Source organism: Lactuca saligna, chromosome 1 (assembly GCF_052625555.1).
Source record: "Lactuca saligna cultivar CGN05327 chromosome 1, ASM5262555v1, whole genome shotgun sequence".
Lineage (NCBI taxonomy): Eukaryota > Viridiplantae > Streptophyta > Magnoliopsida > Asterales > Asteraceae > Lactuca > Lactuca saligna.
This window is the reverse complement of record NC_136417.1, coordinates 97,614,629-97,628,246: the sequence shown is the minus strand read 5'-3', so window position 1 is coordinate 97,628,246 and position 13,618 is coordinate 97,614,629. Positions and strand designations below refer to the sequence as shown.

The following is a 13,618-nucleotide window of genomic DNA, read 5'->3' as shown; positions in this document are numbered from 1 at the left end:
TATATAAGAAAGCCTACTGGTTAGTATCATAGAGGAATCTTTGAACTAGTATTGTCAGCAAAGATGATCCTTAGGCTAGATCCTTAAGAATAAAGAAGATAATGAGGATGGAAAATTAGGTTAATTGTTTGATAACCAAACATATTAATTATATTATTGTGGGTTGAAAATTCTATGTACTTCCAACCTGACCCACTCAACTTCTTTGTATTATAGGTAGCGGTATAAAGTTGCATGTATGATGAGAGATTCAAAGACATGTAGATTATTAATATAATGAGACATTGTAAGTCTTTTTTTATGCTTATGTTTCTAGTATTGACGATGCCATCACGAGTTTTATAAATAAAATACATTTTTCTTGGAAATGTGTTGATAATATTATTATCATATATTTGGGACAAATTCTTTAAAGTAATTTTTTTTTTGAAAAAAAGATACTCTGATTTAATAAGCATAAATAAATTATTTTTTTTCTTATCGTAGAAATACGGATGTCACAAAGAAGGTATTGTTGTTTAAATCTTAGAAAGCTTGTGCAAATAAGGCTTGTACAATTTGCATTTAGAAAAAATACATTGGGTGAGAATTACCAAAAAGAGGCATTGTAATGATCACGTAATAAGCACATGTGGGCTGGTAATTCTTTCTTGGTAAGCGCTCGGCAGGCAAGATCAAAGTTTCCATCCCGATGATTCAAAGTGTCCGGTTCAAAAACTTCAAAATGTGTGGTCCAACTTTGGCAGATTTGACGCTTTTGGTCCCCGACATGTGAAACTTCAATACTTTTACACTTTTAGCCCTTAGACGAAAATATTTTACCATTTGGTTCCTATCTTCAAGTAATTTTGCATTTTTGGCTCTTTGACTTTTCCTGTTAACGTTCTTTGACTTTTTGACGTTTGTGCTCACCTGGAAAATCTTATAATGTGTCAATAATTTTTTAAAAGAATTTCATCTCATTTTAAGATCACATATAAAACTATTTTTCAACACAGCCCCAAGTACATTTTGATGAGAACTTATATAACTACTTTGATTTTGGTACAATCTAGACCAATCAGAAAATTTGAGGATAGCATATTTGGTTGTGTATGACTTTTACTCATGTGATGAGAGAAGGAATTCAGTGTCAAAAAGTATACCTTACGTGCGTCACCAATTATATCAGGCTTCCTTTGAGAGAATGCTCTAAACCATAGTTCTTCTGAAAACAGATAAAAAGTAATGGGTTAATCATTATATATTCACACACATCTACTTAGACGAAGTAGTTTTAGTGTTCTTGATATGTTTATGTGATCCAACATGTCAAAACATTTGATCAGCTACAAAAAGAATATATATATAATAAAAAATAACAAATCGGCCCTTTTAGACGGAACAATGCTCGGATTAATTCATTCAAAAATTAAAAGTAGAACTTCTTTTTCAGATATATATTTTATAATAACAAACTCTTATCTTAGAGGTTAATAAAATCAATAATAAATGGGTGGATTTGGGTCATATGATCCATTTATTTAAATTTTTTAAAATAAACGAGTCATTATCCATCTATTCAAAGAAGTTGGGTCATTGGTCATAAGACATGACAATAAAAATATTTAATAAAAACGACATTTACCACCAATTCTGCCAGGTTGAAAAAATCGCCTATGCCGTAGGACGTATTCTCCTGTCGTTTGAAAAGGGTTTTTAAAAGGGGAGAGATCTCCGCCAATTATGTGATTCCATGACTTGTAATAACCCAACACATCTTCTTCTTCTTCTTCTTCTGCTTCTTCTTCATTGTTCTCTCCATCATCATACACAAAACTCACCCCACACTCCTTTACACGTTCATTATTCCTCGAATCTGTAACAGTAATAGTAACCTGATCACCAGCCTCCATCTCATTCATCCCAAACATCCAATGACTTAACAACATGCAACACTTTGGGCCTCCAAAAGGTCTGTCTGGGTAACGTTCGTAACTCCACATGCGTTTCTTTGTTACATTACTAATTTTTATCATTGGCGAACGAGGGAACTGACAATCGTGAAATCGAGATGTCTCAACAAAATATTGAAACCCAAGAAAAGGATCATTTGGAATAGGCGTGTGCACAGAGCAGAAGTTGAGTCCTGTAAGCAGGTTGTTTGGAGATGATGATGGGATGGTAAATGTTATTGATCGCCCTGCATTTCTGTGCCTAAACCAAATTGGCATCTCGTCCACCTCATACATTGTGCTGAATATTCCAAATTGATAAAACATCTGCCAAATACACCAACCTTAATTAATCGCCATAAAATATATCATACATATTCACATAAAAGCATAGTTGGCTACACAAACCTGCATTTCAGAATCCAAAGAATTAGTTCCCAAGTGCCTTTCGTTAAGGAAGTCTAATTTAGTCCAACCCAATCTACGTAGTACCTTTTTATCAACACCCACTATTGGTTGGATTTTCACCATGCCTTCAATTTCATAAGACCCACGTTCGAAACCTCTCAAGTGAAAGAGTACCCGAAGTGGTGACATTTCTGGATCAAATACAATTTTTTCTATAGAATGATTACGATGAGGATAAAGAACCAACTTTCTTAGTGTAGGTGGAGGATGCTCGATTGACTTCAATTTTTTACAACCTTCCATACTAAGTATCTCAAGCCTAGGAAGGGTTCTCACACAAGTGGGGAGGGAAATGATAGGATTCCCATTTAAAAATAATTCCTTTAACATGGATAGGCAACTGAAGTCCATGGGAAAAGATTCAGTGGACAAATTATTATTTGCAAGTGACAAACTTACTAACGATCTTGGTAAAGAAATTGCAAAGGCCTTCAAATCACATGGTATACCACCTGGAAAGGCGGAGGAAGAGGCTCTTGTGTTTATGCCAATGTTGTTAGCCTTGCACATTTCCCGTAAATCCGTATCCCTATTCTCAACACGAGATTCACCAAGATTACATCCATCTAGAAGCATTGTTTTAACCTTCTTTAACATGCTTATGTTTCTTGGAAATTTTTCAAGCTTGTTGCAGTTGCTCATATCAATAAGGACAAGTTCAACACATTGTTTAATCGAATCACAAACCTCAAGCAAAACAATGCAATTTCTAACTATTAACCTCTCAAGTGCGGGGAGTTCGTCAAATCCACCAAGCATACGAAGTTGTTTACAAAAACTTAAATTAAGAATCTTCAATGATCCAAGCAACCTTTTGTCTTTTAAACACGATGCATCCAACTACAGAAATGGAAATAAGTTAGAACAGTAGTGAAATTCATCAAACTCAACATGGAAGAATAAGAAATGAAAATAAGTTACATTTTGCCTCTTCTCATGTCGTTGTGGATTACTATAACAATTGAAAAATGATTCAATATTGCTATATGACATGTCAAGAGCAACAAGATTTTCCATAGGTAAGTCTAAAGGTATAGAATTTAAATGAAACCCATGCATACATAACCATCTTATTTCTTCTGGAAAGTTCTCATAAGACCCATTCATTTGCACATAATTGAGTTGTAGTAGCATCAAATTATCCATGTTACTCAACGCCTCTGTTTGAAATGTTGCACACAAATTCTGTTTCTCAAGCATCCGCATATCAAGGGCAAGGCCTACAAGATTTCCCTTACCCTAAGAAGATACAGATAGCCAAAATAATTAGACAATACAAAGCAATTTGAAAATGTACACTACTAAAAAGTATAAATAAGCTCTTACTTTTTTTTGTTTCAACACTTTGAACGACTCCTCATGACACCATAATCGACTTCGCTTCCATGGGTTATCAGGTGATTCTTGATGTACTTCCCATCTTCCCATCTGTTGAAGCAACTGATGCATCTCCAATTCGTTATTCTTTCCGATACTAAGAAGAAATCTATCAATGAGATTCGTAATCCCACATCTTGTGTTTATACCACATGCCCTTAATATTGTTTCGGTGAGATCTTTATCGACTCCAACAAAAAAACAAGAAATATGCTTAAATAAGTCTTTATCATTGTTGGATGGCAAAGAATCAAAACTCATTTTCAAGACATTATTTATAGGGGAACTGATTTCTTTTTTTAGCCCTTCTATGCATCCTTCCCAGTAAGCTACATCTCGATTATGTAGAGACTTGCCTAAAACTTTGAGAGCCAATGGATGTCCTTGACAATACTTCACAAGCTTATAAGACACCTCTTCATAACCTGCCTTGGGCTGGTTGCACATAAATGCATGGAGACACAAAAGTTGTAGTGATTCAATCACATGTAAGCCTTCAAGGAAATGCATTGCATGCTTAGGTTTAATGTTTGTTTTGAAAAGTGCACAACTCTCTGTCAACCATGAGTCCTTTGTTGTTATTATAACTTTGCTTCCAGGATGAAAACCTTTGCTTCCAAGTAATGCATCCAACTGATCAGAACTATCAATATCATCAACTACTAGAAAGACCCTTTTACGGGCTAATGTGTTCTCTATCATTGTGGTGTATTTAGAAACATCATAAACTTGAATTGAACTTGTCTTTGAAATGTCATGGCACAGTTGTTTTTGTATATCAAGTAGCCCATTATACTTTCCATCACACCTCCTGCCAATATCTTCAATATAGCTGCTCGTGTCAAATTCACGACAATGTAACCCGTAGACATATTTGGCTAATGATGTTTTCCCGATTCCACCCATACCCGAAATAGTGAGTATGTCAGCCGTATGTGAGGATCCATCTTTCAACCATGAATTGATGAACTTAATTGAAGACTCCATCCCAATAAGTAGGGGTTGAGCAATCCTTAAGGGTACATCGATTCTACCGTGAATGTCATTCACAATTTCTTTAATAAACTCCTTCTCTAGCCTGATTTAATAAGAACTTTAAAACATTATAATCCACAATACTTACAAACCAGATTTGGAGGTTTTATTTATCCAACAATCCAAATCAAAATTATATAATAGCTATTTTTTATTAAATTAATTCCTCAAATCAATACCATACTATATTTGCACTCCTACCATACAAATATCTAATGTTTAAGGTTATAAATATTTATGTATGCTAAGACCAAAGCTAGAAATGTAATAGAATATTTCACTAATGGGTCGCCTAACTTCACTACGTTTCTACAATAATATAAAACTTAAAAGGTTTTGCATGCGAATGAAAAAATTAACAGTTGTAGGTTATGCTTTATTACTTACTGGTAAGAGAACTTCTTTATTGTAAAAGACATTATGATTTGAAGGTAGTATGGTATACAGATAACACTTCATTGAAACTTTGGTTTCTAATGGAAAGCATGTCAAGATAATTGAAATTGTTTATCTAAATATATAACTTATGACAAACTACTAAATGCACAACAAACGTGTCAAACTTATCAGAACCGTTAATCTTTCTATATGAATTCATTTATGAGATCACATAATACAACATATAGGTTCAATTTTGTTCATCTTCTTTGTCCTAGACATGATATATATACCTATTTCATACTGAGGAAAGATATTAAAATGCATAGGAAGAAGCTGATATTTGCATCTTTCATGCATTAATCACATAAAATTGAAGCCCTATGGAAATATGGGTAAGAAAGTTGTTACCTTCCATTTACATTTTTCCCCTTTAAGTGAGAAACTTGTGTAAGTATTCTATGCCAACGCTCCATCTTTTGAGCCCACTGACTTCTTTTATTTGCATCTGTCTCTTCATCCATTTTCTGTTTATGCTTAGCCATTGCATCCCCGTAGCTACTTTGTTGCTTCCTGACATGGGTGGGCTCCACGTGATAGAAGATTGGGATGACGATGTGATTGGATGTCATACGTTGTTCAAGGATCAGCACCAATTCATCGAGACACCATGTTGAAGAGGCGTAATTCTTAGACAACACTATAATAGAAGCCCGAGATGCCTTGATTGCATTCTCCAATTCCGGTTTCAGATCTTCCCCTGTTTCAATCTCTTCATCATCCAAGAAGGCAGTGATATTGGCCTCTATAAGTGCCTCATAAAGGTAATCGGTGAAACTATGACGAGTGTCAAGACCTCTAAAACTTAAAAATATGTCATATCTATAGCCATGAGTTGATGAACTATGACCACAAATTAATGAAGAAGATGACGATCCTTCCGAGAGGCGTTGAAAGAGAAAATCCATTATGAGTTATCACCCTTCACACAATTTTGTGTATATATTTAACGATTTTACTTGTATGCTCTGAAACTCCTCCACACGTTATCGGTTATAAAAGTTGGTTTCACGGATTTCCTCAGTTCTGCTTCAATGTCAGGATCCCCTACATATTAGCCTCTACACAAAATCCAAAGTACTAATATTGATAATATGTAACTCGAATCACATCAAACAATTTAAATCTCAACAATAATAATACCTTTAAGTTCTTCAAAATAAAAATTTTAAGAGATTACAATTCATATGAACGCTAACTGTGTTAATACACTAATTCATATCTCCAAACTCCAAATTTCAAGTTGATTTTGGAGTTATATAGTGCATAATGTGGATATGTGTGTTTTAATCATTGATTTTGATTTTGTGTTCAAAGGCTGCCTTTATCAATACAAAACTCGGTTGCTTTGTGTGCAAGGGACATAGGGGAATCAAGCATAGGCATCTAAACACCGCAAAAAGAACATGGAACAGCAGCCTCATGGCAGTAGCAAGTTCGGGTACAAGAAAATAACAAACCAATTTATTCATTTAACCAACATAAACATTCGTACTATTGTCTAAATAAAATCAAATTTAATTTCACTTGAGTAATTTTTAAACAAATTCAACACCAAATAAATACCATTCTATAAACAACTACATGATCCACTATTACCTCCCATAAAAGAAATTGCAATATATATAGGAAATTTCAAGCTTTCCCTAGATATCAAAAAACAATTAAAAGATCTTGACATGGTTGTTTATATATCCCCAAATTACCAACAAAATTTTTTTTTTTCAACTTCGAAATTCTCCATCACTGGATCAAGTATCACCGTAAATCTAAAGGAATTCAACTAACATTCATGGGCTAGTTCCAAAGGAAATGTTTTTGAAACTAAAAGGTCATGTCCTTTCAAAGGTTTTAGTTTCAAACTCTAAGAAGTAGCTGAAATAGACAAAATTCAATCATTTGTAAACGAAATAAACAAATGATTTATGATTAAGAAGATGAAATTGTCTAACAACTGAAACTAACTTGTAAGAATATCCCTTCATAGTTACCTGCCTGTAGGAAGACAAGGAGACCTGACGCAGTGATGATAGAAAATCAAAAAACAGTGACGTGGCTAAGATAGATGTGGAGTTAAGATTACAAAGGTTTGTCAGCAAGGAACCCGCGAGTCAACGAGGAAGGAAGGGAGACTGACATAAGGAGAATTCCAAGAAAATTAATGGTAAACTGGGGAAAATCTACGAAGAAAAGAAATGGTAAATTGGGGAAAATCTACGAAATTGTTTAAGTCAATACGGAAAAGGCTAGTCAACGCCAGAGACTGGAGTTGTATTGTGATTTTCTTTTGCCTTACGCTCGAAGCCTGTCGAGGGTTTTGCTTCTTTTGAATATATTTTTGATTAACCATTGCAAACGAGTTTTTCAAAAAATGATCATATTTTTTTTATTTTAGAAATCATTTACTCTTAATTTTGGATTTTATCATTATGTTTTGCAATTATTTCGGTTTTTTTTCAATCTTTTTACAAAGAATTTATGTATTTATGTCATAGAAGCTGAAATCAGAAGACATTTTCTCTCCCACGGAGTGTTCGATCAAATGCCAAAGTGGAGTTTTCACATGTTAGAGCTAAATTTGATGAACTAGGTGCATCAAAACTCATAATATTTCATGATTCTTCACCTAAAAATGTAAACATTTGGGTTGATTTGTGAGCAACGTCAACACCTACCTAGCAGTTCTCTTTCACCATCATCGGCTTCGTTGAGTTTGGCCTAACTTCTGTGTCGCCTATCTGGACAATCCCTAGATTTTTTTTTTTTTTTTTTTTTTTTTTTTTAGAAACCACACAGACTATGTTCGACAAAAAAAAAGAGGAACTAAGTTTATGATATTTGGTAAATTATACGGATCATATTTGTAATTTTGTGGACAAATTAAAAAAGAAAAATCACCAAATCTATTAAAGCAATTCAATAAAAAAGTCTCATTTTTTTGTAACTTTATCAAAATGACGATGTCTTTGCTAATACACTTAGTTTGCGAATCATGAACTAGATGTTGAATGATCATCACTATTAATTTCTTACTATCTCAAATTTAACCCAATTATGTTCGCAAAAATTTAAATCCTTCAAACTCTTTAAGGACTTAATTTTATGTAAGAGAAAATTCAGTAAATGACCAAAATTGAGGGGTTATTTGAAAAAAATAACCATGGAAATGAGGAATTCGGAATATGACCAAAGGTTCCGCAGAGGGGGTTTTGCGGAACCATAAACACCTCTACGGATTCTTTATTGCTCTGAGGATCAGGGGCATTACAGTAAAAAATAACTCGAACGCGGAAGAAGCTAGGACAGTCGATTCGCGGAAGGAAGCTGCAGACGCCGGACTGTGATCGGAACGGACACAAAAATGTCACAGCGAGCTTGATTCGTGGAACAACTGCACTCCGATATATTATCCAATAGATATGGAACTCAAGTAATATTACAATTTTTTTCCTAATCTTCGTATAAACTCGGAAGTAGAAATTGACTATATGAGTTGGAAATTGATAGGTTAAATGTTATATATAAACATGTATTCTTGTTAGGGTGTAAGGACTGGAGTTTGTGAAATAAGAAATCGATTTATCCTATTCTTTTTTTCATGAACAGATCCACAGAGGTCCTCTGCTCAACAACAGATCCGCAGAGGACCCTCTGCGGAACGATATATGCCTTTGCGGAAATGTATTTTTTTGTTTTTTTTTTTTTCGATTTTCTATAATTATTATCTCTTAAAATGGACCATTGAATATTGAGATCATTTTTATGTTGATTATATGTAAATTAATATTAAAATCGATTTCCAATTATTTCTGTAATTAAAAAAAACATTGAAAATTTCTATAATTATTATTAGAATAGACCATTTATGTAAAAAGTTATAGAATAAAAACATTCTTTTTGTTGCATAAAATTGTTAAAAAACAATATATATGTAGAATGCTATAAAAACAAAAGTACAATGATATTTAAAGTTACTTTTCAGTATTATTTTTTTAATTTTGGCATATATGTTTAATCTTTTGCAGCATAGTTTGCATGGATGGCCTGCATAATGTACTTTTAAAGGGGCGTTGGGGACTGTGTTGAAAAACTACATTACAAAACTAAATAGTAGGTGAGTTGAATTATTTCGAGAGACTGCTTTTGGGATCTCTCATTGGTATGCCCACCCCGAATGGTAACTCGATGCTCTGCCATTTGATGATGTTGCATGAGGTTCGTGATGTAGAGGTAGCCAGGGCTGGGAAGTTTCGGTTCGAGTTACAAGGCAGGGTGGTTAAATATGGTGAAACGGAATTTTGTTTGATTAGCGGTTTGAGATTAGGACAGTATGTTGATATAATAAATACAAAAGTCAACACAAATTCAACATTAAGGAATCGGTTGCTCCCTAATGTGAGAGATGAAGAGTTACGGCTGAAAAATTTAGAAGACTACAATAAAGGGCCAGCATTCTCGATGTGTAGCGCTGAGGATGCGGTAATGGTTATGCAAATGATGTTTTTGTTAAGGGGTCTCATAGGACGAGACGGCAATACGTGCATTCCGCCGGCAATGTATATGCTAGCAGATAGTCAATATAATTGGAACATGTATTAAATTTTATTATTTATTATTTATTTATAAATACTTGATGATTTATATTAATTATAATGAGTACGACAGGTTTGCGTGGGGTATGTATTTGTGGAGGTATAATGAAACACAATTAAGATTCTGGTTTGGTAAAATCTATATGTATTTGCGAGATAATGAGAGTGTAGGTTACACGAAGATGATGAAGTATACAGTGACCGGTTTTCAGCTTCCGTTTAAGGTTAGTTTTAGGTGCAATTACTTATATTTTTTAAGTGCTTATAAGTTTGGACAAAGCATAATTTTTTGTCGTAATACTAGGTGTGGATTTTGGAGACATTTCCAGAAGCTTTGAGGTTTGTGCATCACACAGAAAATGAACTTCCAAGAATGAGGGCATGGAGAATAAAAACACAATTATCTGTCGAGCAATGTTTAAGTATATTAGACGTTCAGTGGTATAGTTATACATTCATTATATTAATTATATATAGTTATAATTACAACAATTTTATATACTTAAATTTAATTTTTTTAATTTACAGGAAAATAACATCCCACGTGTTTTTGAACCAACGCCTGTTGAGATCCATTTGTCATTCCTTGTGCGTTATATAAATTGGACTCTAGACAAAGTGCAGTCGCCACCGCAACCCCAGAGTCCTCCTAAGGAACGGTCTTCATCACCGCAACAACAGAGTCCTCCTAAGCAACGGCCTCCATTACCTCACCCGTCTCAATTTCAGGGAGCAAACTACACCTCAAGCTCTCATTTCTAGGGAGCAGATTACCCCTCAGCCTCTCATTTTAAGGAAACATACCACATACCTCCATAAGACAGAAAAATAGACAAATTATTGGGCGTTGTTACTCAATTGAAAACCACAATCGAGCACTTTGGGAAGAGAATGGATAATTGGGAAAAAGATAAACAATTTGGTGTTAACGATATGGAAAATGTGGATGCGGGGGAAACATTTTTTCGTGGTTTGGATCCCGAGTCAGGCCATACATATATGCAAACGCCACTACCTGTTGTTGTAGTTAAGGATAACACAGTTACACCGTTAAAAGGGCGGGTAAAAATGAAATCGAAATTTTGTAGGGAGCCTTACACACAGGTATAAAATTAAGTAATTTCTATTTATATAGTATATAATCGTTCCAAATTAATTCACATATTGATTTTGTAAGTTCCATCGATGGAACCATTGAAGAACAGAAAAGGGAAAAAAGCGCAGAAGTCCAATAATGTAGAAAAAAGACCATTACGATTAGACGATTATGCAGATATTGATGATGAATTTTGGAAATTGTGGGGAAAGAACATGTGAGTGGTATTTTTGGAGCATAGACTTTTAAGAGGTATTGAGATGAATTGGGAATTTTGGTCAAGTTTACTTGGTATTGGCTCTGGATGGTTGCTCTATGAGGTAACACACATCCCTTATCTTATATTACAAAAAGTGTTGGATAATTAATTGTACAAAATGAAAAAGAAAAAAATCTAACACACCGCATTTGGTTATCTGGACGTCCCTACTCAAGGAAATAAATCCGTCCACTGGTAGGTGGACGATTATTAATCATGAAGGCACGACTTTGGAACCTGGGAAACAACATTATTTGAGGCGTGTAGCAGTTGGGATGGTTGATGGACCACATTGGAAGGATATTGATCGGGTTAGTATATATATATATATATATATATATATATATATATATATATATATAAATTAAAATATGTATATATCTGATAACTTATCATTTTTTGAAGGTTTTAATTCCCATCAACATACCGCACCTGCATTGGTATTTGGCTGATTTGAGTCTCCTTACATGGAAAGTGAGCATATATGATTCAGCCAAATAGTGTGGTTTCTTTAAAAGATATGCGGGTGACGGTAGTTTCAAATCGTTGCGAGATAGTATATTAAGTGAACTAGACCACATATCATATTGGGCCCATTTTCCTGATAGACAGAAACCTACTAAGGTGGAATTCATTCAAGCTAAACATGTGTCGCAGCAGGAAAAGGTAGAAGAAGGAGAAAGAGGAGATTGTGGAGTTTTTTTGGAAAGGGAACTTCCTTAACGAGGGTTTTCGGGCCAGCTTTCGTGCACCGACTAATCCCCCGCTGCAAACATGAGGCTTTGCCTCATGCCCTGGAGTCACTGCAAGCGAACCTCCATGGCCACAAGAGCTGAGTAGTACCAGAATTTGAACATGGGTCAATAGGTTATCCACCATATCTTTTTGTATGCATGTTCATGGAAATGTTTACATCAGGTGTACCAGTGGAGACACGTCCGTCACCTAGAGATACGGTACTTAGTTACCGTAATAGGATGGAAAAAATTATTTGGAATAATAGACTGTGATTGTATTATGATTATTGTTTTAAGAATATTTTCTTATGTTTTGATTATGTTATTTGGAATAGTAGACTAGTATAGTGGAGTTCAATTTATAAATTAAGTTAAAGTACAAGATAATACATATAACAAAACTAACGTACAACAACACTAATCAACTTAAGGGAACTACAATAGATACTTATCTTTCTCCATTGATATAATATTACTTTATCTTCAAAACGATCTTTTTGCCGCCCAAGTTCTATCATTTATGCATCCTTCTCCACAAGCCAGTTTTCAGTCATTTTGATACTCTTCTTAGTCTTTTTTATCCATTCTTCATGCTCTTTGATTTTATTTTTATTAATCTGCATCCTTTCCTCAGCCTGTTTGCACTCTTCCGCAATGACGTCACGACGTTTAGTGAGAGCCCGAGATGACTGTGTATCTATTTCTTGTTGTTCTTCAACCCATTGTAATTCTTGCAAAGTATTATCAGACATATATTGCCCTCAGATGTTTGGTGACGGTGCAACAAAAGGGTCAATCGGATCACAATAGTAACAATCAACTTCATTGCAAGAGAAAATATAGAAGTTTAAGGATGAAGTTGTTGGATTAGTGTCTAAGCCCGTAACTATATTTGGTAAGTACTTGACCCAGTTGTGCATGGTCCTTTTGGGTTGCCTTCACCAAAGCAACTTGATAGGATGATTTATGAAGAGAGAGGTTATTACGGTTTACTAATATATTATATGAATAATATATCAAAAGAGAAATCATATTATTTAATTAATATTAGTCATGAATTAATTAAGAATTAATTTGGTGGCTAAAAGAGATTAATTAAATATAAGGGACTGGACTGTAATTAAAAGATAATTGAGTTTTGGGTTGAGAATCCTTATCGACTAAGGCATGGACGAAATTAAGATGAAGCCCATCTTGAATTCGTCCAAGGAGGCCCTATTCCAGAAGGTTCCTTGGACTGCTTAAGGCCTAAGCAGTCCATTAGGGTTTTGACTGAAACCATAGCAGCACAAGTATAAATATACCCCTAAGGTATCAGTTTTCGACCACTGGAAATCCTAGAAGAGTTCGTAGAAGAAATTGTGCCTCCTCTCCTCTCTGTAATATCATCCTCTTGCTTCTGGTGTTTGTAAGCTATTAGAGGAGTGACATTTGTGACTCTATGCTCCAAGAGAAGAAGATTAAATCCATTCTTGAAGAGGTAATCATCTAGATCTGATCTTATATGATAATTTCGAAATATGAATGCTAGATCTAGGGTTCATAAGCTTGGATGAATTGCATATACAATAGAGAAACCTAGGTCCAAGCTTTAGGGTTTGCATGAGCACATAGGATGTTCTTTTGTGTAAAAACAAAAGGTGGTATCAGAGCATTGATTGGTTTCTATTGTATTGATGCCT

The 13,618-nt window shown here is 34.5% G+C and overlaps 1 protein-coding gene across 1 annotated transcript; it reads right to left on the bottom strand.

Moving 5' to 3' along the window:
- Nucleotides 1–513: 513 nt before the first annotated feature.
- On the bottom strand, nucleotides 514–7,545 carry LOC145042025 (disease resistance protein RML1A-like). Its single transcript, XM_078990354.1, has 8 exons — nucleotides 7,244–7,545; nucleotides 5,604–6,313; nucleotides 3,729–4,857; nucleotides 3,324–3,641; nucleotides 2,343–3,242; nucleotides 1,628–2,261; nucleotides 1,146–1,207; nucleotides 514–912 (listed from the first exon to the last, which is right to left on the bottom strand). The coding sequence occupies exons 2-8, from the start codon at nucleotides 6,158–6,160 to the stop codon at nucleotides 697–699; spliced, it is 3,816 nt and encodes a 1,271-aa protein (XP_078846480.1). The 5' UTR covers nucleotides 6,161–6,313; nucleotides 7,244–7,545; the 3' UTR covers nucleotides 514–696.
- Between the last annotated feature and the right edge of the window lie 6,073 nt (nucleotides 7,546–13,618).

What these genes read in the sequence shown, in the direction of transcription:
- LOC145042025 (XM_078990354.1), bottom strand. Translation starts at nt 6,160, where the DNA reads ATGGATTTTCTCTTTCAACGCCTCTCGGAAGGATCGTCATCTTCTTCA. An exon ending in AAGTGTTGAAACAAAAAAAA is followed by an intron (nt 3,642 to 3,728) that starts GTAAGAGCTTAT and finishes GTATCTTCTTAG; the next exon opens with GGTAAGGGAAATCTTGTAGG. An exon ending in TCAACCTGGCAGAATTGGTG is followed by an intron (nt 1,208 to 1,627) that starts GTAAATGTCGTT and finishes ATCTGTTTTCAG; the next exon opens with AAGAACTATGGTTTAGAGCA.